The sequence below is a fragment of the Aspergillus udagawae genome, assembly GCF_001078395.1.
Source record: "Aspergillus udagawae IFM 46973 DNA, scaffold_6, whole genome shotgun sequence".
Lineage (NCBI taxonomy): Eukaryota > Fungi > Ascomycota > Eurotiomycetes > Eurotiales > Aspergillaceae > Aspergillus > Aspergillus udagawae.
This window is the reverse complement of record NW_025091269.1, coordinates 2,360,848-2,383,435: the sequence shown is the minus strand read 5'-3', so window position 1 is coordinate 2,383,435 and position 22,588 is coordinate 2,360,848. Positions and strand designations below refer to the sequence as shown.

The 22,588-nt window shown below is 50.7% G+C and overlaps 5 protein-coding genes across 5 annotated transcripts; 3 read left to right on the top strand and 2 right to left on the bottom strand.

Moving 5' to 3' along the window:
* Positions 1–1,505: 1,505 nt before the first annotated feature.
* On the bottom strand, positions 1,506–5,156 carry Aud_008587 (putative PAB1 binding protein (Pbp1); the record flags this gene model as incomplete). The annotated part of the gene is made up of 5 exons (XM_043293461.1): positions 1,506–1,711; positions 1,762–4,125; positions 4,198–4,471; positions 4,539–4,725; positions 4,990–5,156. 5 exons carry the CDS (start codon positions 5,154–5,156, stop codon positions 1,506–1,508), a joined length of 3,198 nt encoding a protein of 1,065 aa, XP_043149396.1.
* Positions 5,157–7,176: 2,020 nt separating this feature from the next.
* On the top strand, positions 7,177–10,462 carry Aud_008586 (formin-mediated actin nucleation enhancer; the record flags this gene model as incomplete). The annotated part of the gene is made up of 2 exons (XM_043293460.1): positions 7,177–7,338; positions 7,454–10,462. The coding sequence occupies 2 exons, from the start codon at positions 7,177–7,179 to the stop codon at positions 10,460–10,462; spliced, it is 3,171 nt and encodes a 1,056-aa protein (XP_043149395.1).
* A 940-nt stretch (positions 10,463–11,402) lies between these two features.
* On the top strand, positions 11,403–12,593 carry Aud_008585 (putative GPI anchored protein; the record flags this gene model as incomplete). The annotated part of the gene is made up of 2 exons (XM_043293459.1): positions 11,403–11,885; positions 12,270–12,593. The coding sequence occupies 2 exons, from the start codon at positions 11,403–11,405 to the stop codon at positions 12,591–12,593; spliced, it is 807 nt and encodes a 268-aa protein (XP_043149394.1).
* A 566-nt stretch (positions 12,594–13,159) lies between these two features.
* On the top strand, positions 13,160–14,411 carry Aud_008584 (putative mitochondrial 2-oxodicarboxylate carrier protein; the record flags this gene model as incomplete). Its single annotated transcript, XM_043293458.1, has 3 exons — positions 13,160–13,234; positions 13,472–13,602; positions 13,700–14,411. The coding sequence occupies 3 exons, from the start codon at positions 13,160–13,162 to the stop codon at positions 14,409–14,411; spliced, it is 918 nt and encodes a 305-aa protein (XP_043149393.1).
* Positions 14,412–15,305: 894 nt separating this feature from the next.
* Aud_008583 (basic helix-loop-helix domain-containing protein) lies at positions 15,306–16,889 on the bottom strand (the record flags this gene model as incomplete). The annotated part of the gene is made up of 1 exon (XM_043293457.1): positions 15,306–16,889. The coding sequence occupies one exon, from the start codon at positions 16,887–16,889 to the stop codon at positions 15,306–15,308; it is 1,584 nt and encodes a 527-aa protein (XP_043149392.1).
* Positions 16,890–22,588: the final 5,699 nt, after the last annotated feature.

The following is a 22,588-nucleotide window of genomic DNA, read 5'->3' as shown; positions in this document are numbered from 1 at the left end:
CCCCCCTCCAAGGTGCATCGAGAACAGGCGGCCATCTGTCCAGGTCCGCAACACTCCACCCTTCGGGCTCGTTCAGCCAAACAGGCACATGATTTTGTAAAAGGCACGAGGTCCTGGCCGCGAGGCTCACGGCCTTGTTTACCTTGGAAAGACATGTGCACATTAAATCAGTAATATGGTGCCACATACTGGGGTTCCTGGTCCGCTTCGCCTCCATGAGGAACTTTAGGAACCAATGGCTGTGGCAAACATATCGTTGGCGGGGTATCTCTACCCTTGCGACTCCCAGTCACTGTTTGAATGGACGAGGGACACGGGGAAGTCGGATGGAAATGCGGGCGCGGCATGGTGTGAGCTGTTTCCCGTGCGGAGTCGTGGATTTCGCTGTTCCTAGGCCGCTGATATTTCTTCGATGTTATTGAGTGGGGGCCATGGTACCGCGGCTGCACCGTCGTCGCTCTTGGTTGAATGAAGACCGCAATATAAACTGAAAAGACCTGAGGAGATGCTAGTGGTGTTCATTCTTTACGTCAGGCCCTCATGCGAGCAAGACAAAACTCGATGCTAACTTCGGACGATAGGTTTTCTGGAACTCCATTCAACTCCTCGTCTTAGTTCTCACAGTGGTCATGTCATCCCTTACTATTCTGTGTGGCAGCTAGTCTTTGCGTTCCCTATCGGACCCTCCTCCACCTCTATATAATGGATTTGGTTTCAAGATGGAGAATTCGAGTAGTCCAGTTTCCTCCGCGATGCCTCAAGAGTGGCTGACACATGCGCCCTTCCACATTCCCTTCTTCGTTTACCATAGCAGCTTAGATGAGAACGTCGAAGAAGTAGAGAAGCAGGCAAAATCAAGAACTTAAGAAGACAAAAAGAATCCCCAGAACATGATTGGCTTATAAAATTTCCAGCGGTAGGTATCTACCGGAAGGTCACAAGTACCTAGAATTGACGACTTTCATCTTGTATCCATCCGCGAAGGCCTTCAAATAGCACAGCATCTGTCTGTTCCACAGGCAAGCGCCAAAGTATATGACTTCATCAACAGTAGCTCTCTCTAAAGGGGATGAATCTCGGACTTTTAACGTTGACAACACTTCTGCGTTCCTCATATAACCACTTCCTGTGCGGATGCGAGACCGGAACTGAGGAAAATCCCAGGATGACATCAAGACGCTGACCGCGTGATCGTCAGCATCAGCGACTCGAGCATACGGCTTCCACAGGGTACATACTACATACCAATTAGGATTTCAGAATTTGCCCACCTGAAGGATCTTACCACTGGCGCTCCCGACGATGAACCAGATGTAGAGAAGTGCTTCGGCAGAAAAAACCGTGATGAGGGAGGGCAAAGGCTCCACCACCAAACAGGAAGCCTCACATCAACTGTGAGGGAGGTTAGAAGGCTCGACATAGACCCAATGGCGGCGACCTGTTGATGCTGCCACTTCGGCAAGATTGTATGTCTCGAACGTCAACGACGGAGATGTTAACGTTGCTCATTTCACTTCATCTGTAGCCTCAGGTTGGGGGTTAGAGGATACAGCCGAAGGCGGCTGAGAAGACACTTGAGGTGGCATCTGAGGCATCTGGTTAAATCCGCTGCTCGGGGTTCGATGTTGATGAGGTGGATAATGATGGCTCTGATGAGGACTAGACTGGAAGTGCGGTTGCTGCTGAGGATAATTACCACGAACGGGAGGCACTATTGAAAGTTAGACAATGTAGCTGGGGCCCACAACTGCAGAAACATACTATGACCTGGCTGTTGAGTAGCGTACACGGGCTGACCATGTTGTCCCGGTGACATGAACATGACCGGCTGAGGGGGTTGCCCTGGCTGGGAATTCTGATGCATCATCATGGGGGCACCGCGGCTAGGGCTTGGGTAGCCACTGTGGGGTTGCGGAGGAGGTGCGTGCTGAGGGTATGCATGACCTGGGTTTGGAGAATACATCTGCATCTGAGGAGCATAGGGCGTCATGCCCTGCGGACCGCCCATGTATGGCCCGCTCGAGGGCTGCTGCACCATCATCGGGGCACCCATGCCTGTCTGAGGGTTGACAAACTGAGGTGCTCCCGGAAAATGCCTGAGATGGGCTGGTTGCGGACCTCCTTGGTTCACATAGAACTGTGGGACCGGCTGCCCAAACGCAAGCTGGGCATGCGGAGCCATAGGAGATGGGTACCCGTGTTGCAATCTCGGTGAAGGGAAGATCTGAGATGTCGATGCCGACATCTGCATACGGTGATGATCCTCAAAATGGCCTGGGCCAGAACCATGATGCTGTTGAGGGTGCAGGTTGTGAGGACCATGAGGAGGGCCGGAGGTAGGAGGCATTCCCGGGGTCGATTGTTGAAATTGGAAAGGCAGCTGGGGCTGGTGAGGAACTTGAGGAGTGGAAGAAGATCGGCTTTGAGGAGAAATGGATGGCATAGCACCGGGCTGCTTGAACATCTGGACATAAGTCTTGTCCTCGTTGGCCGGAGCTACATCCCAGGTAGGAAGGGTCTTGTAAGCCGGGGGAATGCCTCCGTTGAAATTATAGGCCTTATCGGATTGCTCCGCGCTCTCCCTCTTCATGCGCTTAATAGGATTGAACTGGTCATTGATTGACGGTCGTTCAGAGATTGGCCGTGGCTTCTTCGCACCAAAGAAGACAGAAGGGCTTGTAACGCGGGAGACAGAGCGGCCCCTAACAAATGGGGATGAGCTGGACGAGGCGCCGGGGGTAAAGGTACTCGCAGCCGGATTTGGCTTGAATTCCAGTGCTTTCACGTTGAACTTGCTTGAAACAGCAGAGGTAGGCGTCTGCGTCTTAATCGGGCTGGATACGCCAGGGTGATCTGCCGCAGGGCCACTAGGAGGAATGCGAACGTCCTGGATCGGCAACGGCGTGGGCACAGGCGCCATTGCTGCTCCCTTCCGCTGTTGCAGGTTATCAGCCAGTCGGTGACTGAGCATACCAGTGCCCGGACGACCTGGGTGCATTCCTTGGTGTGGGAGCCGCCCAGCGGGTCCAGCCTGCGGGCCGGTGGGAGGGTACATCTGGCGACCGCGAGGATAATTGGGGCGATCGGGCTGCGTTGTGGTCTGCACTGTTCCACTGACACGAGCCGTAGGCTTCTGCTCGGTAACTGCTGAGGCAGGCTTTGAGGCTGACTTTTCCTCGGCCTGTTGCTGAGCTCTCTGAATAATTTCCTCCTGCTTCTGTGGGTCCTTCGCAAGAATAGGTACCAGGTCCTTAGGGACAGGTGTAGCAAGCTTGAAGTTCTTTGAAAATTTCATCAACTCGTTCAGCTTCACCGTCCGGTCATATGATGCCTGGTTACGGCGCCGCTCTTGCAATTTTAGTTTCTCACTGTTGGCAAACTGACGGAAATGGTCTAGAACCTCAGCTTCCACATTTGCAGAAGCATTCTCAGCCGCAGGCCGTTTTGGAGCTGACGGGACAGATGAGGTAGCTTTGAGTGGAACTGACTTTTGTTCCGATTCAGCGACCGTCGCGGTCGCCATTGCATTCGACCTTGGTTGAGTCTTGACTGTTTCCTTGGACTGGACGGGAGCCGGAGCCGGAGCTGCATCTTTCGGGGTCGCAACTGTCTGTTTCACAGTAGAACTGGCCTCGGGGATCGCAACAGGCTGAGCAGCGGGCTGCGCAGCGGCTTGTCGGCGTGCCGGCGGAGTGTATTTGTTCGGCTGCCCTGAAACAAGCGGCGGAAAGCTCTTCTCATCGCGGCGGACGCCGCTATATTTGTCTTCCTCGTCCAACCCACTGTCGTCGACCGGAACCAAGCCTCTTTCCTCCCTGACATGAACGTTGTCAACATTGGTACCCTCGATCTCACGAGCGATACGAGCTGCCTGTGCCTCTCTTTGTTTGTATGAAGGATCGGAACGGTCTATTCGAGTGGTGTAAATATGCTCGTCATAGCTGCTAGTGGCGCCAAACAGCCTTTCGTTGGTCTCGAATTGATCCCATCCGGTCGTATCGTTTGTACCTTCAAGGGACATGTCAACCTCGGTGTCAGCTGCAGGCTCCCATCGTTTCAGAGTTCGTTCACGCATCGCGAAGTTTCCTGAAATATCGGTATCCGTCTTGAAGCCACTTGAAGCACCTGAGGCTTATCAGCAAGGAACATTTTTTTATTGTGCCAAGTATTAGGGAAGAAGAGGAAACGGTGGCATACCATTGGGCGCCTTGGCTGTGACTTCCGCAGTCGAAACATTGGACACGGCAATATCGACCACATCCTTGACATCAAAAGACATGCTGTGATCTGGCGCCGTGCCCAGAAAAGGGCTGACGACATCGCTCACACCATTGGCGCGTTGATGATCTTGTTTTGCCGGCCGTTGGACCATCTTGAGAAGAATGGAAGAGTCGTGAGGTTCGATGGAGGAGGAAGAGAAAATCCCAGTGAATCTCTCTCCGCTTCTTGTAGTGATAGTAGCATCAAGTCCCTAGATATAATGAGCGTCCAATGCCTAATGTCCGGTTCTCCTTATGATCATGGGGCGACAAGCTTACAATGAAGCTAGTGAGCAGAAAGATGAGGCGGTCATGAGCATGCTGATCGGGCGTGTTCGATTCTCTCGAAGTGGGTTTGGGAGATATGGAAGGTTTGGGAGTCATGTTTCCGTTGTGAGGTGAATACGAGGATCTCTGGGTGATTGGATTTGTGCCCTGTGTCCAAGCCTTCTGGGAATTGCTGCGTCTATGAGACAATGTCAGCAAACCACGGCTATCCTTCGAAAGGCGATTGAACCTAAAGTTGCATTCAAGCACCATTGTGCTCGAGAAAATTTGAGAAGGAGAATTGGGAGGGGACAGAGGGTATGGCTTGATGGCAGTCAAGTACACAAACAAATATAGAGAGGGCTCTGGGAAACAATACTGCTAGGAGACCAGCGGTGAAACGAAACAACATGAGAGCAAATTATTGTTACGGAACAGATTAGGAGCGGTTAAGACAACGTACCTAGCACCGCCATCGAAAGGGCTTCCGGATTGCCGCCGACCACCATCCGATATCTTAGAGCTTGTAGTCCTTAAAGACGGTCTGCCAGTAGGATTCTGCGAAGATGCATTGACAGTATTTCCAGAAGCATTGCTGGCAGCTGACACAGAGTTGACGGTGGAAGCCATCGTCAATCAAAACAGAGCCCGCGCCGTGAAAATCAGTACGACGCAAGGCTAGAGAAAGTAAAAGTCTTGAACAGGCACGAAGCCACAGCACAGCGGCTGCACTGACAAGGCGACGAAGGACAGCTAGCGAATTAGGACGGTGGTGACGCGGGGAAGGAAACAGCAAAGGGAGAAAAAAGAAGGGTCGAAGCAGCTATCGAAGGGGAACGGAAGCACGGCGTTCGACCAGCGATAGGAAATTTTTGAAAAGTGTAAAAGAGGGAGAGGGAAAATATTATTCAAGGTGTAGCAAGAAGAGGGGAAGGAGGGTGAAAGTGAAGGAGAGGATGGTGGTGTGTTTAGAGTCTAGATGAAGGAGGTGTGGTAATGAGGTCCAGTAAGGTTGTGGTAGTACGGAGGTACGGAGTACTAAGGTAAGGTAAGGTAAGTAGGTGCCAAGGGTGCAGACGGTCAACGGGGTACAATATGCTAGTGGGAATATGGAGTTTAAGGCACCAAGGCTCCAAAATTCTGTACTGGTGAGACATTACTGTGCTGCACACACACTAACTCGTATTCTAGGTAGCTTCCTAGGTAGGTAGTACTCTCTCCCGAATTACCTTAGACCCAGAGAGCTTCGAAGACCAAGCTCCCACTCCGCTAGGAATGAAAATGATGACGGTGGATAGTTTCACCACTGTTCCAGATACGTAAGGCATGATGATGTCGATGACACCAGAAAATTTCGAGGTGTCTGGAATGGAAAATAAGCATAAAGTATCCTTGGTTAATTGCTAACAAATGGGCAGTCTTCTTTTTGCTACACTGAATCATACAAAGGCAGATTTCTTACCTATATTAACCTTGGAACCATACAGAGTACCTTTATATTTCACTGGTTTGCGATCCATACAGAATAGTTAGTTAACTGAAAGGGCTGACAATTCAAGTCATGTGTGCCTGCCTCGCTAAGTACTGCCTTTGCACTATAAATTACCTTAGTCTAGTTGGCAGTCCTACCGTAAGCTCATCTAGGTAGGCACGAAGTACTCACATTTGGTAGTCCAGTCTCCATGTCGACAATTTGTTTGTTGCTACTTCACGTTTGTACAAGGAGTAGATTTGTTTCAATAATGGTATCTCGTCATTTTGAGCCTCACGAGAGCAATACGTATATCCACACACAGGAAGAGCAGGTTCAAGGTGTCTGTAGTAAATGTAAGATGACAAGGCCATACATAGGTAGGCACCTCGCTCTAAAATACATGTGCTATCTCCACCCACGTACATATTTGTTGTATGCTTATTAAAAGTCGCCTATGAAAGTACTCCGAACAGTCTTAACACTTATAAAGATTACCCTTACGGAGTGATAGACTACAACTTTCGCAAGATTGCTTTGAATTTGCTATCGTTATTGTCCTTGCGTGGAAGAAAGGCGGAGGCGGGTGTCTTAAAAAAGCCCAGGGCAGCAGCTGAAACTTTCCCTCTTGAGGCCCCCAATTCTAGGTAAGTTACATAAAGTACCCAAGTAGTGTCTGAAAAGGATGAGTTAGGCTGATATTAGTGGCCCCAGGCAAGGGTCATGTCCTTGAGAAGCGCCTAATCATCAACCGTCCCAGTAATTTAACCACTAAAATCCACAAGATCGGAACTTAGTCTACCTTACTATCTTCGATGTATTAACTAATGTCACTCTACAAGATAGGTGCGCCGTGCGGACTTACGGCCCAAGACGATCAGCATTGATCGAAGTCCACCATTGACAACAATCTGCTAATCCACCACAAGTGGTGGCTGGTACGATTTTGGGGCTTGTTTGTCTCACTCTTACACTTCCCTTGACTTTCTTTCCTTCATCTTCACGTAACTACAGTGTTCCAGTGACTTTCTCTCCCTTCCCATCTCGCGCCCTCTCCAGGTGTCAGTTGGCCCCCTCCCTTTCCCTTTTGGCGACCTGGATTTGTTCCTCCAACTTCACCGGAAAACCGCCCTGTCGCCCGTGCTGTTTAAAGGAAGGCGCTCCCACAAGTCCCCACGAATGCAATCTACATTAAGCAGTTCGTCTCGCTCCCAGCGAAGTCCACCTCGACACGTTCCCGCTGGGTCTGCGAGCAGTGCCGATTCCGCCATGACCTCGCAATCTTCTGCACCACGCAGTTCGTCCAGCTCAGGCAGGTCTCAGTCGTCAAGGACTGTTGTGGTAAGCTTATTGTCCCCGCTGTTGTGCTTTTCGACGCTTCAAAGATACTGGTTTTGTTTCTTGTTTTTCCGCCTTGTTTATGCTAACGACGCTTTCGCTGTTCAAATCCTCTCAGCCCGATAGACAAATTTCCCAAATCGAGAAAAGTGTTACCCATCTCCTTGTCGCTACAAAACAACTGCTGGAGACCTTGACTCAATGGTCTCGAAGACAGGCGTCTGAGAACGAAGTCTCAGACGTCTACGTGCGACTGGGTTATGAATTTAACCTAGCCTGCCGCGCCTTCAATGCGATTGGTGTTGATACCTCCGACCTGGGCCCAGTGCCTGACCTTCTCCGCACAATCCTCGAAGATACACTGAGCCAGGATGCGTCTCCCCAGAGCCTCGATCGATACCTGCCTCGTATTCGTGACATAATTATCAACCTCCTTCATGGTCTCAAGAAGAAGCAGGCTCGCTTGCGCTCGCGGCAGCAAAGGGAAGAAGGTCGCCCCTTGCCTGGCCGGCAGGCAAGCTCGGGGAGTGCCGTCATAAACCAGATGTATGAGGAAGCCGCAGCCACTGCCAGTTCGCCGAAAAGGCCAGGTAGTCGCCGGCATGGAAGCAATGGCTCACTCGAAGACCAGTCCGGCGGGGCTCATGTTGGTTCTACAGTGCAGCCTTCGAGCGACACGAGGGGTACTAGCTACTCGGAGAGAGAAGCATCAAGACGAGAGGCGCAGCAGATCCTATCTCAGCCATCGCAACCCGAGGCCGAAACTTCGTCAAGGGTAGCCATGCCTTCACCCGACTTCTCTGGTTATCCTACCCCACCCCCTCCGCCCCCTCCCCCCAAACAGGACGATGCTTTGGGTGCCCTCCAAAGAAGCGGAGAACTGGAAAGACGGGCCTCGCGACGGTTTTCTGCCTATCAGATACAGAAACATTTGGGAGCATCGACAAACGGTGTCCCCGTTCTACCAACCCAAAATTCTCCTGTCCCAAATCGCGGTCGTGATGTCCGCGAATCTTTGAATGCAGTACGCTTGCGAGGGTCTTATGCGCACGGGAGACAACGGTCGACGAATCGTCCGCAAGATGCGGTTACCCCAAGCAAAACTGCGAAGCCATTGCCATCCTCTCACCTTGGCCAAGGAGGAGAGGACGAGCTCAACAAGGCTCGCACCCCATCTCCGACACAGTCTCAGACAAATGCTTCGGTTGCATCCCAAATACGTCCGGAGAGAGTGCCACACCGGTCTGAAGCTGGTACGATCGATAGCCCTACAGTCGCCGGAAAACAACCTGGGCTCCCTCAGTCTGCCGAGGAACCATCCCTGGCGGAAGCATTTGAACCGATCAAGGATTCTTCCATACCCAATGAAGGAGCAGCGCCGGGCACACCAAGCTCAACCATCCAGCGACCGTCTACCGGTGTATCAACGCCACCTCAGTCCTCGCAGCTTGCACCTGATCAGCCGTCCCCCGGAAAAGAGCTTACCCTATTTTTACAGTACAAAAGCAAGATCAAAAAATATGTCCTTCCGGAAGGCTACAGCGGGTTGACCATCGGAAGACTGCAGCTTGCGTTCATTGAAAAATTTGCATGGAACACACACAACAACGGGGTTGATCTGCCAGAGATCTATATTCAGGACCCAATCTCTGGGGTGCGGCATGAATTGGAAGATTTGAATGACGTCAAAGATAGATCGGTCCTTGTCTTGAATGTGGATATACTTGACGAGGTCAAGAAGCATTTCGATGATGAGCTTGGCGGAGTTCGTCGTTTGATTGAAGGCGTGAAAGGTTCACTTGAAGGACAAGAAAGTATCATCCAGCGCGTGTCAGACCGTCAGTTAGAGGCCGCGAAGGAGATTGCTCGCCTGGCCGCGGCGCCCCCCGTCTCAATCCCCACTTCTCTTCCAGATGGAACCGCTCGGAAGGGCCCTATTACTGGAAGTAACAGCCAACTGGCTGAGCTTCAGAGTCTGAAGCGTGATCTTGCAGTGCTACGGCAGACATACTCAAATTTCTCGTCGGATATTGCCAGCTCGATGCATGCGATTCGCGCTAAGGCAAATGGTGTGAAATCTGCAGCGGCAGATGTTGCCATTCCGTCTTATGAAGGAGATGCTGGTCGTGCCCGTGTCAACGCCGGCAAAAAAGAACTCGCAGATGAGTCGGAACGACTCGTTGGGCGGGTCGACGACCTTCAGGATCTGGTGGAAGATCTTCGTAAAGACGTGGTATCACGTGGAGTCCGACCCCTGCCAAGGCAGCTAGAAAGCGTCAGCAAAGAAATTAGCGCCGTCACCAAGGAGATGAAGAAGATGCAAGAATTCCTGAAACGGGAGAAGCCGATTTGGACGAAGATTTGGGAGAAGGAGCTCCAGCTTGTGTGCGAGGAACGCGACCAATTAACCATGCAGGAAGATCTGGCCGCGGATCTCGAAGATGATCTCGAGAAGGCCGCTCAGACTTTTGCTCTAGTTGAACAGGCTACCAAACAGCAGGCGTTGCAGCAGAATGTCAACGGAGGCGTCGCTCTGCGAAACACGTCGCGCAACGTGGTTATTGACCCAGCGATCGACCCCATGAAGGCGAAGGATGGCGTTCTGGGTGAAGTTCGCGCACTCCAGCCTAATCATGAATCTCGATTAGAAGCGATCGAAAGGGCAGAAAAAGCTCGACAGAAGGAACTCGAGAATCGTCGGATAGGACTTTTCCAGAAAGAGCTTGGGGCGTTTGTTCAAGAAGGAAAGCTGAAGAAGAGCGGCGGCGTGGAAGAGGCTGAGCGACAACGTCGAGTCAAAGATGATCGCATACGGAAGGAGGTCTGGGAGAGACAGCAAGCCCGAGCAGCGGAAATGGAGAAGGCAGAAGCGGAATCGGCTGCGGCAGCTTCTGTCCAACCCGAGCAGTCAGACCAGTCCGAACAGGTTGAGCAGCCTTCAATCAAAGATTCGACAGAAGACAACACTGAAGCAAGCGCCGACAATGGAGACTCGACGAGCAAAGGCGAGGAGAACACAACACCTTCGGCACAGACTTCGGCGTCAGAGTTAATCAATGGAGAGGGCGAAGATACCAAGGACGACGAGCCATCGACAAGTGAAGGCCCAGTGGACTCGTCAACATAATAACACCTGTTGTTTGTCTATTTTCTACGCCTTTGAGCACGTCAAACGACCTCGTCTACCCCTTCCACGTCTCTTCGAGAGCCCATGGCCGCACCAAAGCGGCTCGTTTGCGATTTTTGTTTATCTTTTCATTCTTTCTCTTCCCTTTACCCTTCCACAGTCATCCCACTGGACTTTGTTCTTATCATGCCAGTACTCTGTCTATCCAAGTTCGCCTGCGTTTTTCTCCCTGTCATTATCATTACGTTGTTCGAAAGCGTGAGCATTGCATGTTGCTGACGATACCCCTGCCCTCATACGGCGTGTTATGACCCTTGTGACGATGCTATTGTCCTTGCATCCTTTTGACATACTTCAGCTTCAAGTAATTTATACTACCTCAGCGAGGAATAGAATATGTGCATACACCGAAAGACGTATTGACCTGTCATGGGCAGTTAAGGAAGACCCTACCTGGGTTTCTACTCTCGTAATCCCAATCCATACATATACGTTCTTGGATTTGATGCTCGGCTGGGCTGAGGGCACCCTCATGATACATAAAAAGCGGTGAGTAATGATTCTCTGTATTGCCAGCAGAATCAGGTGTTTTGAGTCCCCAGCCACATGTTTATTATTGAGGAGTATTTTCATGTTTTAAGCCTGCAGTGCTCTGTTATTTTGCTTCTTCTCTTTTATACTAATAAGGGCTCTATTTAGACTTATATGACTTGAGAACCACTGTATCTACTGTTGTCAAGCCTCTGTTTTGGCTGAATCTCGACTGCCATTCTATTTGCCGACCTTATCGATAGACACCTGAAAGCCAAGTTAAACTATATACCTGTGCAAGGGTGTGCTTGGTCGACGACGGCATTGTCGCTTTGTAGGATGTTTCCATTTGCTCAAGACTAAATGAATGATACTAACCTAGTCAAAGCTACAGAGGGTACACGGATCGATGTGGCCCATCCATTTCATAGTCTGGGCCCTAGTACCCGCATCGCTTCCAGTGCATGCCTTCTCTGCGAATGGCAGCTCATCGTCGATTCCTGCCATCAAGAATGTCTCGCGGCGGAGTGACGAACTGCAGCCTGATCTCGCAAGGGCAGTCATCCGCGGTGTCAAGAAGATGTCCGAGGATGAGGGGGAGAAGTTTTTCTTTGATTATTGGAACTTTGACGGGTCAGACGAGGTTAGTCTGACAACAACGAACGAGACGAATAGCTCTCAAAGCTACGACGCCCCCGAGGCACCGGAGATCGAGCCTCGGGCTTATCCATTTTGGCGGTCGGTGCCGACTAACATGGGCTTCAGCCCACTGTTTCGGCGAGATTTCAAATGCCCGACTGGCACATTCGCTTGTACGGCGATTGACCGGCCGAACAGCTGTTGTGGCGCTGGAGATACTTGTATGCTGGTCCAGGACACTGGGTTGGGTGACGTAGGTTGTTGTCCTCAAGGCCAGACTTGTTCTGGCATCATTGGATCCTGTCAGGAGGGGTACAAGAGCTGTCCAGCTTCCATGGGAGGCGGTTGCTGTATTCCTGGCTATGAGTGTGTTAGTGGCGGGTGTAAGTTTCAGGTTGCTGACTCTGCGGGTCGGATTGAGCTTTACCTGCGTGATAGGTTGATTGACGTTTATTTGCCCCAGGTGCCTACGTCTTCACGGTGACGGTGACCTTGAGTTCGACCGTCATAGTGTCCACTGGTACTCGGACCGTCCCTCCAGAAACAACCCAGTCATCCAGCAGCAGCAGTAGTAGCAGTAGCAGCAGCAACAGCAGCAGCAGGACAACACAATCCACCGGCGGACTGACGCCTCCAGCTCGACCTACCAGCCTCTCCACCGCCACCACCTCCCAGAGCAGCCAGACAGGCTCAATCTGTCCCACCGGGTTCTATGCTTGTTCTGCTTATTATGAAGGAGGCTGTTGTCGCACAGGACGAGACTGTGACACTACGTCCTGCCCTGCGAAGGCATCGTCGACCATCACATCGGACGGTCGTACCATCGTGGTGCCAGCCCAAACGACCACCGCCGCCAGCGGAACGGGACGATGTGCCAGTGGCTGGTTTAGCTGTGCAGACACTGTGGGTGGAGGATGCTGTCCAACTGGGTATGCATGTGGTTCCAGCTGTACCGCTGTAGCAAGTGTATCTGCTAGCGGAACCCTGGCCAAGAGCCAGCCAGAGAATGCAGCCAGCCGACACTCGATCACGGCGATATGGACAACAATTAGTGCTCTAGGGATGATGACGATATGGGCGATATAGAATCCATGAAGACTAAATGTGTCTATGACGATGATAACAATGGCACCGGATGATGACGACAACAATAGAATACTATATGGTCCCGTAATGTCTTTGCTCTACAGTAACAGTTGGCGGCTCTTATATCGGGTAAATGAATGCGGAAAAACAGACCCCATGGGGCGGTTCCTGAGGATGGCACGTGGGGCCAGCGAATAATATTACCCGATCGGGACGACACCCGGTGAGCGAGCACCGACACTCTCCGACACCGCAGAACCTCGTTTACTGTCTTCACCACTGCTTCAGGCTCAAGGTTGCGTTCTATTATTTTGCTTTCCCTGCTGGTGTCAGGTCTGTGTTGGCTTTTCATAGTTCTTTTGGCCTCTGTGTTTAAAATTGATAAGGGTCTGGTCAATTAGCACTTCTTTGTTTATCTCACTTGGATAATCGCTTGCCACCATGTCGTCTAGCAACCAACAGCCTCTTCCGTTTGCCTACCAGTTCGCCGCTGGAGCAGTCGCTGGTGTATCAGAGGTATGAGTTCGCTGAGATCTATCGGCCACCATGTTCTCGAGTGCTAACTCAGTTGCTTCTAGATTCTCGTCATGTATGCGATACCCCAGTCAAACCCACCCATAACCTCACACTTTAACCCGCTAACGGATGCGATTTAAATTACACAGGTACCCGTTAGATGTGGTCAAGACGCGAGTGTAAGTGCTCTGGAAACTCTCCACGCGCCAATGCGATCGTGCGAAGTCGGCGTGAAAGGAAGCGCAGCTGACATGGGGTCATCATGCCACAAACTACAGGCAACTTCAGTCCAATGTTGCTACCGCCGCTGCAGAGGAAAGATATAATGGCATGTTTGATTGCTTCCGCAAGATCATCAAGAACGAAGGGTAGGTCCATATGCACGGAACTCATCTTGTCCTTATTAGACGGGCGCAAATGACCCATGATTGCCCTGTCGGAAGCTAATCCTGGGACTCTGAGCAGATTCTCACGTCTATACCGCGGTATCTCGGCCCCCATCCTGATGGAGGCTCCCAAGCGTGCGACCAAGTTCGCCGCCAACGACAGCTGGGGTACGTTCTACCGGGGCCTCTTCGGCGTGCAGAAGCAGACACAGTCGTTGGCCGTTCTGACCGGTGCCACCGCGGGGGCCACCGAGGCGTTCGTGGTTGTGCCCTTCGAGCTGGTCAAGATCCGTCTGCAGGACCGCGCCTCCGCGGGCAAGTACAACGGTATGCTGGACGTGGTGCGCAAGATCATCGCCACCGAGGGCCCTCTTGCCATGTACAACGGTCTTGAGTCGACGCTGTGGCGTCACATCCTCTGGAACGGCGGCTACTTCGGCTGCATCTTCCAGGTCCGCGCGCAGCTCCCCACCCCCGAACCCGGCAACAAGTCCCAGCAGACCCGCAACGATTTGATCGCCGGTACCGTCGGTGGTATCGCCGGTACCATCCTCAACACCCCCATGGACGTCGTCAAGTCCCGCATCCAGAACTCCCCCAAGGTCGCCGGCCAGGTGCCCAAGTACAACTGGGCCTGGCCTGCCGTTGGCACCGTCATGAAGGAAGAAGGTTTCGGCGCCCTCTACAAGGGCTTCATTCCCAAGGTGCTCCGTCTGGGTCCCGGTGGTGGTATTCTGCTCGTTGTTTTCACGGGTGTCATGGACTTTTTCCGTAAGATGCGCGGTGAATAGAAGATGTATTTTCATTTAGCATGAGAGGCCAAAAAGGATTTAGATGAATCGACATGTCTCGCCGACAGAGTAATGTCTACGATCGTGGAACGCGTTGTAAACAACGACGGTTGTAATAGGCCAGCGTATATCTCCTACAAAAACCGGCCAATGTCTATTTACCAGGTCATATTCAAATATGCAGAAAGATTGCGTCAGTCTTATTCGAAAGCTATCGATTGATTAGAACAACTGATAAAGCACTAGTGATTAGGAATCGAGGGCAGCCTCGTCCACAACAGTCAAAGGTACATTGCAAAGCCGTAGCGCAACACATCCATGCGTAAATGAGAAAGCAGCCGAAACTATCACAGAACACAGACAGCCGTGTATGTCAAAAGGAAAAAGGGAAATAGGGTATCGATATAAATGTAAACAGAACATATGCCAGGAGACTGAAAAAGAAAAATCAAGGCGGGTCAACAGATGGTGCAAGGGCCGTTTCTGGTGTGAGATTACCCGCCGAAGATAAAACACTGTAGTCATTCATAACCTGGGTGCTATGCAGCGATATCGACGTCGAGATGCAACATAACACCGAAGCCCGGGAAAGCTAGAAAGGATGAAGAGGAAGGAAACAGAACAAACAAGATAGATCTTGAACGGACAAATCCATGAATATAACACAATAATCGGAGAAACTGCGATAGCCCAAAGGATAACAAGCGACAGATGACGAAATCATTAGATCCGGATGGTAATGTCGAAAATGACGAGATGTCAAGACTTCGTACGCCGGTCAACTGCTGAACCCCTATCCCTCCGTGTGACGCCTGTGTATGCAATATGTCATGACATGCACTCGTAGAAAGAATGACCGATTGAGTTGCGATCCCACAGAACTGAAGGCATTCTCTACTGCAACTCCATTGCGTACTCATCTTCTTCCTTGAAACTCATACCCGCGTGGCCGGAGCTGTTCCAGTATTGTGCTTGACCCGAGTTCCCACCGTTGCTGCTGCCACCGCTGTTGTAGGATGGACTGAGACTCTGTGGGCTCAACGCCCCGTTCTGGGCAATAGGCTCGCCCGCTAAATTGGTATGCTTGGGCACTCTCAAGCCGCTCCCGGGGCCCCGGCTGTAAGTGAAGCTGCTAGGATCGTTCTTCTCCAAGGCATCCAGGATCTCACTCCGCATGCGCTTCTCCTCCTCCGTTTGTTCAAACGGCCAGGTGCCTCCGAGACTAGTGATCAACTCCGCGAGTTCAGACTCCTGTTGCAGTTTAACGTGCAGAGCCCACATCAAGTCGCGCATCCAACCCACGGCACCGTTCAAGATGTCACCCTTGTTAGGGCCCTTCTCCTTCTCCTCGATGGGAAGGCCCATAGTGATATTACCAGCAGTAGCACGACGGCCATTGCCACCGGCCAGGAGAGAGGTGGCTGCGTTCGAGCTGGATCCGTTCCCTGACATGGCACTGTTATTGACGAGCTGTTTCCGGACCTTATCATCCTCCAGACGATGTTGCGGTACGAGGTGAGAGAGATCCTGGATACGCTCGTTGATGTTGTCTCGCCGACGGCGCTCGACCAGATTGTGAGAAGCTCTCCGGCGCCGACGCTTTGCTTCTTGCGATTCCAAATCCTGGGTGCTGCCCGGCATGTGCGTATCAACCTTGGCGGGCAAAGAGGCATGCTTGCCAGATTTGAGTATCTCCGAGATGGCGGCATGATGAGAGGGATGGCCCGGCGATGAAATAGGGGACTCCATACCGAAGGAGTGAGCGCTTCCGGGAGTGCCATCCCACTGATTGGACAGAGTCTTCTGATGCCGTGGTTGCAACCCTGTACGGATCGGTTGTGTAGGGAAACTACCAGATTCCGGAGTTCCAAGAGTCAGGGCACCCAAAGCTGGAGTTTTGGGGGTCATGGGGCTGCGCCCATCGGAAGATGTGCGGTCGATCGCCTGTAAACCCGGGCGTGCCTTGGCGTTAAGGTAGCTCTGCTCGAAATGGGAACCCTGCAGATGGGATGGATTGTGTTGTTGCTGGTTCAGGCCGCGGAAATGATCATAATTGAAACTGTGCATAAAGGGGCTGTGCATCGGAGCCCCGTCAGGAGTGTTGGAATACATCTGCGACATATGACCGGGATGGCTCATAGAGATGCCGGCACCGGAGTGGTCCTGCATGAAATTCATACTGGTATCGCGTTGGATCCCATTCTGACCGCTGATTTCCAGGTCCAGCAACTCGTCTGTATCGATTCCAGAGTTTCCAAAGTTGAAGCTTGACGACATATTCTGTTGCGAACCGAACGGGTAGGACATGAAACCGCTGTTCTGCATGGTCAGCTCCGAGGGATCCACGGCCTCGTTGGAATGTCCAAATTGGTTGTTTATGGAATAGCCGTTCTGCGACATCATGAAGTTGTTGTTGTTGTTGTTGTTGTTGTTGTGATCGTCTGGGTCGCTCTTGATGAAAATGCTCGCTTCACTCATAGCGTTTGAGTAGATAGCATAGACTGGCTCTCCGAGATTAACTCAAGAAGAATAAGGTATTCGGAAAGTTGTGTGGCGATGGAATTGAAAGGTTTCAGGGAGGTAACGGGTATTGCGACAAGATGTGAATCCCAGATACTCGAATGGCGGCTTGAAGTAATCCTATGGAGATGCACCGACAAAGGTGTTATTGCATCGAGAAGGGTACGTGATGATCACTCTGGTAAAGGGGATATGAAAGCGGTCGGTTGTCTACCAGGTGACAGTCAGCTGGCCTAATTCCAAGAAGAAAAGGAATCATCCAGAGATGTGAAGGGCTGCACGATGCATGCGCCAATGAAGGGAAAATCCAGACGAGAAGAGGGATGATGATACGTACGCCTTGTATGGATAAAAGGAGAAAATAATGCTGGCAAAGATGGAAGTTGGGTATATTAATGCGGGACAGGTGGCTGTGTGAACCGGTCAAGGGATGTGATTCGGAAGCGGGCGATTCGGAGAATGCGCGCGTATCGTGGGGGGTACTAGGCCACACCGACGATCGTCAACCACGCGAAGAATGATGAGTCAAGATCTCGGCAGCCCTAAAAATAAGCACCTGGCAAATGAGAAAAGCACATAAAATTATAAGGCAATAAAATCATAAGAAAGGAGATTCAGAAGATAGAAAGAAATAAGTCAATCGAGGATCGGAGGATCAGGATGCGTGTCCAGAAGGAATTTAGTTGAAGAGAAGGGTGACGATGATTGTGGCTGGAGGATCCAAAAGCGGTCGTAAAAAGGAGAAGAGGCGGCCAGACCAAAGCAGACAAACAGAGAGTGAGACAGAGACAGAGGCAGATACAGAGACCGGGTCCGAGGAGGCGATGTGGGTTAATCAGTCGGGATTTGGGGGGGTTGAGCCACGATAAGGGAGAACCATCAAAACAGCAACGTTGGCTGAACCTTTCGAAGCGAGCAAGGTATTCGCGGGCAGACAACTCCGCGGTGGCTCCCTCCTTTATCTTCTTCCGTCCTCCCTGACTCTTTCCTTTTTAGTTCCTTTTCCCCACGGTCCTTGGATGATATGACAGATCTTACAGCAAGATGAGCGCAAGTGAGGGGGATAAAGTGATTAGATCCAAATTGGCCCGGGAGATGCACAGTGGGGTAAGCCAGGTGAATATTGGACACTGGACCGCGAACCGGGAGCACCTAGAGAGAGGCGGTGGGCAAGAAATTGATCAATATTATCCGTAGAGACGACTCGTAACGATTCATCCAATCAACAGAAGTGAAGCAGTCCCCCGATTGACGGCTATTAATATTAGGACCATTGATTTTGGATCGATCGCTTTGTCTTGTTGACCCTGAGAGGGGTGGAGGGGAAGGGTTGCCCCCAGAAGGCGGTCAGAGCGACAACATGCGGAGTTTTCGACCGCTTATATGGATGACGGAGCAATCCACGAATGTGCTCAACGAATGCTGTTTCTTGCCTCTCCGGTTTCAGATCATGTAATGGATGCTTGTCCCTTGCATATCAAGCTCATGCAAAGTGAGGCACTTCTTTCTCTCTCCTCTCACCCGCCAAAAAGCGGGTGTTTGGCGGGTGAGAGACGGGAATTCAGGTCCGAAAGGGTAGACCTCCGCATCCTAAAGCAAAGAGTACTAGGTTGCCCCTCTTGAAGCTCAGCCGATGTCTAGGATGTCCGAGCAACTAAATGGCGAATCAGCGCCACCGCAAGCTCTTGAGCTGAAATTTGCGAGCAGCTTCAGTTCGCGTTTCTCCCGACGGTTTCCCTGCAGAGCTTATACAAGCGAGCTGTGCAGCAGATGGATAGCGCTGTAAGGTGTTATCCGTAGCGAGGAATCTCTTCCTGGGATTCGGCGTAGAATTCCTTGGCTCGCCCATATCCATTCCAAAGAGGATGGGTAGGTATAATCCAATCCGCCTTGGTTCGGAACTCTGCCTTGGTGGAAGAAGGTAACCATAAGGCATCGTGGCTTGTCGCGTCTCACGTTGATTATCCTGCATGGAGGGATCCCCACATGGACCTTTTACCCGGATTGCATCTCCAGGCCTCATAAAAATTGACCTCCAGGCTGCGGCAGCAATGCCAGGGATGGAATCATAAGAAAATAAAATATTCACTTACCAAGCAATCACTTGAACTGTGGTCTAATGGGGTCTGTTTTGGCAGCGCAGATCAGCTCTGATCCCTCAGGAGGAGGAGGCGTCTTCTATGCACAGAACATAAGAAATACGAGGAGAGTGAGATGAGGCCAGGGGGTTTTTGAAGAGAAAACACACGTGGCAGAGCCGCAGCTGCAGAAAGCCCAATCAAACGAATAGGCAGAAGCGCAAGAGGCTTAGCCTTTTGTGAAGCTGGTGCCGGGGCGAAGAAGGGGCAATAGCAAGTGCAGGAAGTTGATAGGAACGCAGAGCAAGATGGATCCAGGGAAGAAACAAGAGGCAGAAGGAAACAGAGATAGCCGTGAGGCTCGGCTGGGATGGCTTACAGTTGCTTGAGGTTATCCACTTGGTACGCGGGAAAGTCGGGGGCCAGGATGAGAGGGCTCGAGCTCAAGGGAGTAATCAGAATGGATTCCGCGGCAAGTACTGCAGCGAACTGGTTTGATTTGATTTCGGTCCGTCTTCTGGCGAATGATGAATTGCATGAAGAACCGAATCGGATTCAAGCGGGGTGTTGGGGATAGTGGATAGGGAAAAAAAGTCGTCCTCTGACCGGGACGATGAATGCAGACGATAACTGTGAGAGTGAGTAATCAGTAATCACGAATGATCTGATTCAAACGCCTTTGCAGAATGGAAAGGATGAAGGAATGAAGGCTTTAAGGACTTCTCGAGGCGCTCCTGGGAAGCTCTCATTTGATATACCGCGGTGATGGTCATGCAGGGCGTCGATCGTCTATCGATGGGCTTGATGCAGCTACAGCATTACGTAGCTTGATTGCCTATTTACCGCAAAATAAATTGTTTATTCTTCCTATTTATTTATTGTTTATTATTTTTATTTTACTGGAGTCTTGAATTATCAGATAATTCTTCTGCAGATAGATAAATGAAGTAAAATAAAAACATAAATAGTGGTGTGGACCGACCAGTGGCGGTGCGGTATTGGTGGAGGAAGTATGTGATGATGGAGGGTCAACCAAAGTGATAAATCTCATACTGCAATTTCATTATATGGAATTTATTTACCAAAGGAGGGGGGAGACAAGGACTATGGTGTATGGAGGGTGTTACAGTCTGGATTGAGAAAGACGAGGAGGACTACTGTGGCAGATCAAGACAAGAGGAGGATCTCGAGTCAAGTATATTAGGGTATTATTGACCTCCATCTTCATAAGGCAGGCATTCATCCCATGAGCGGTTCAGTACGATGGCTGTCACCTGTTCGTCCTCAACAAGGGAATCATGACTCACTCTCATGGTCAGCCTCTCTGCCTTGGTTTCATGGTAATTCCTTGGTTGCAATGTATCAGATGTCCAGCCGGGCTTAAACAAATACCCTACATACCATGCCTTCCACTCTTGACAAGATTTATACATAATTCTAGTGAATGATCACTACTCGAACGAAGAATGACCAAGCAATGTGAGTATTTGATATTGGATCTAATTGGATCTAGAGCTCAGCCATTAGTGCACGAAGCAGACATGACATCATCTCGCCAACTTGTTTTGCTTCATTGCGATGACCATTATTTCTGCTCCATGTGTATGTATACTCCTCGTCCAAATATTTTGGCCGAAATGGGAGACTCACCGATGGGGGGTGGCAGAGTGGTGGAGGGTGGAAAACTACTCCGTAGACTCGTTATGCAGAGTCGAGAATCAAGTATCAAGAATGTCTGATTCGTGGAACACCACCATGTGGAAGGGTTCAGCTAGTGAAAAGGCAATCGTCGTCGTTAGTTTCCTTTCGCTCTCCTGTGATTCTATCTTGTCTGTTGTCTAAGATCTATGTATAGAGACACTAAGAAGATCGACGATTTCGACAGGCTGGAATCCATACCCGGAAGGAATCGCCAGTGCGCTGTGTGGGATGTGGCCTGTGGAGGGGCTCAACCGTTTCACTTTCAGCGCGAGACTTGACTTTCTAGCTTGTGGTGCTGTGGTGGTGTATTCGCAAGTCACTGCCATGTTCGTATCAACTGGTGCTTGGACCCAGAGGAGCTGGAACAATAAGATTGCGAGGATTCATCATCCGTCCTTCTCTTGTCTTGTCTCGCCACTTGTCCGAGCGCTTCAAAGCTGAGTACCAAGTTGAGCTGTCTCCAGTCCACAGCCTTCAACCGCGTAATCTACTTGAGTCTAACAATCTTGTTAGTCTCCAAGCGGTCCGTGAGACCCTGCAAGGTGGGGAATCATGTCGCTTTCCGAGATGCATCCTGCACCCCGAACTAGTAGACACTAGAGACAACACTAAGGGTATGTTGATGGTCCATCCAGGCTTGTCCTCTCATATTCCGCCCTATCTTATCACAATTCTAAGGATCGAGCGAAGAAAGGTATGTATGCGAATATCGACGGCTGTCGCGCTTCATACCTCGATCTTTTTCCGATTAGATCATGATTTGGAATACTGTCGTCAGAAGAATGCGGGGGGAAGCTTATTAACCGGAATGCTGTTAGCAATGGACACCACAAACCCGCTTTTTTCACCTATACTTGATCAGATAGAGAAGAATCTACAACCAGCTAAATGGCTGATTTGTGATCTTGGTTGTTGACCATGACTATGAAGTCATGGTTCTCGGATGGTATTTAACTCTTCAGAAATAGTAAGCTCATATCGCTCCTATCTGAGATGACCACAGTAGGGTCTAGGCAAGTCAGAGCTATATATCGCTCTATAGATCGCTTTATTTGACCTCTTCACCGATGTTATAGATAGCTACAGTTTACTCCATTTTCCTTTTCGAAATCCATGCCTAGGCTGAAGATTGTCATAGAAAGCTCCCTGCTGTCTGGCTCGTGCCCGTCCCGTCCCGTCAAGGTTCGGAGTGCATGATTATGGCCAACAGCAATCCATGGTCACTCCAAGGAGTCTTTAGTAATAATAATGGATACTATAATGGAGTATCCAAGGTTGCGAGAGACCCCATTTCGGGGTTTGCCTGAGTACATCTCGGTAAATAGCTGCCTATATCTTGACCTCCAAGAATATACTATCTTCCCCTCCCTCCCTCCCTCCGCCAATAAAGGCCGGCGTAATACGTCAGCTATTATTGTGTCGCCTTTCCTTGATTTGCTCCAATCTGCCCCGCTTTGTTCCTCATCCCAGTCCTATAATGGGCATTGATATGGTGATTTTATTAGTACAGTATATAGCAACCTCATATGAGGTCAAAGGGAGAATATCTCCGCTGGATCCGCTGGACGGGTGGATCATCCACGGAAATAATGTACTCTGTAGGCACAATGCCGATTCCAGTGATACGTCTCGGATTATGCGTCTATCTCCCGCCTGGCTTCCGGGGTGTAACATTCACAAACTAGGTACCTGGTTACTCTGCAAAAGCAACAGAGCTCGGATAATGCCTACCCAAGAGCTATCTCCCCGCATAAGTTTCCATGTCCTACCTACCACAACACCGATTACATGTGTGACAAGTTCTCTGTAAGCGCCACGCAATACGACCAACATGCAACTTCACCTACATGAACTTATCTGCCCTTAGCCCATGAATTA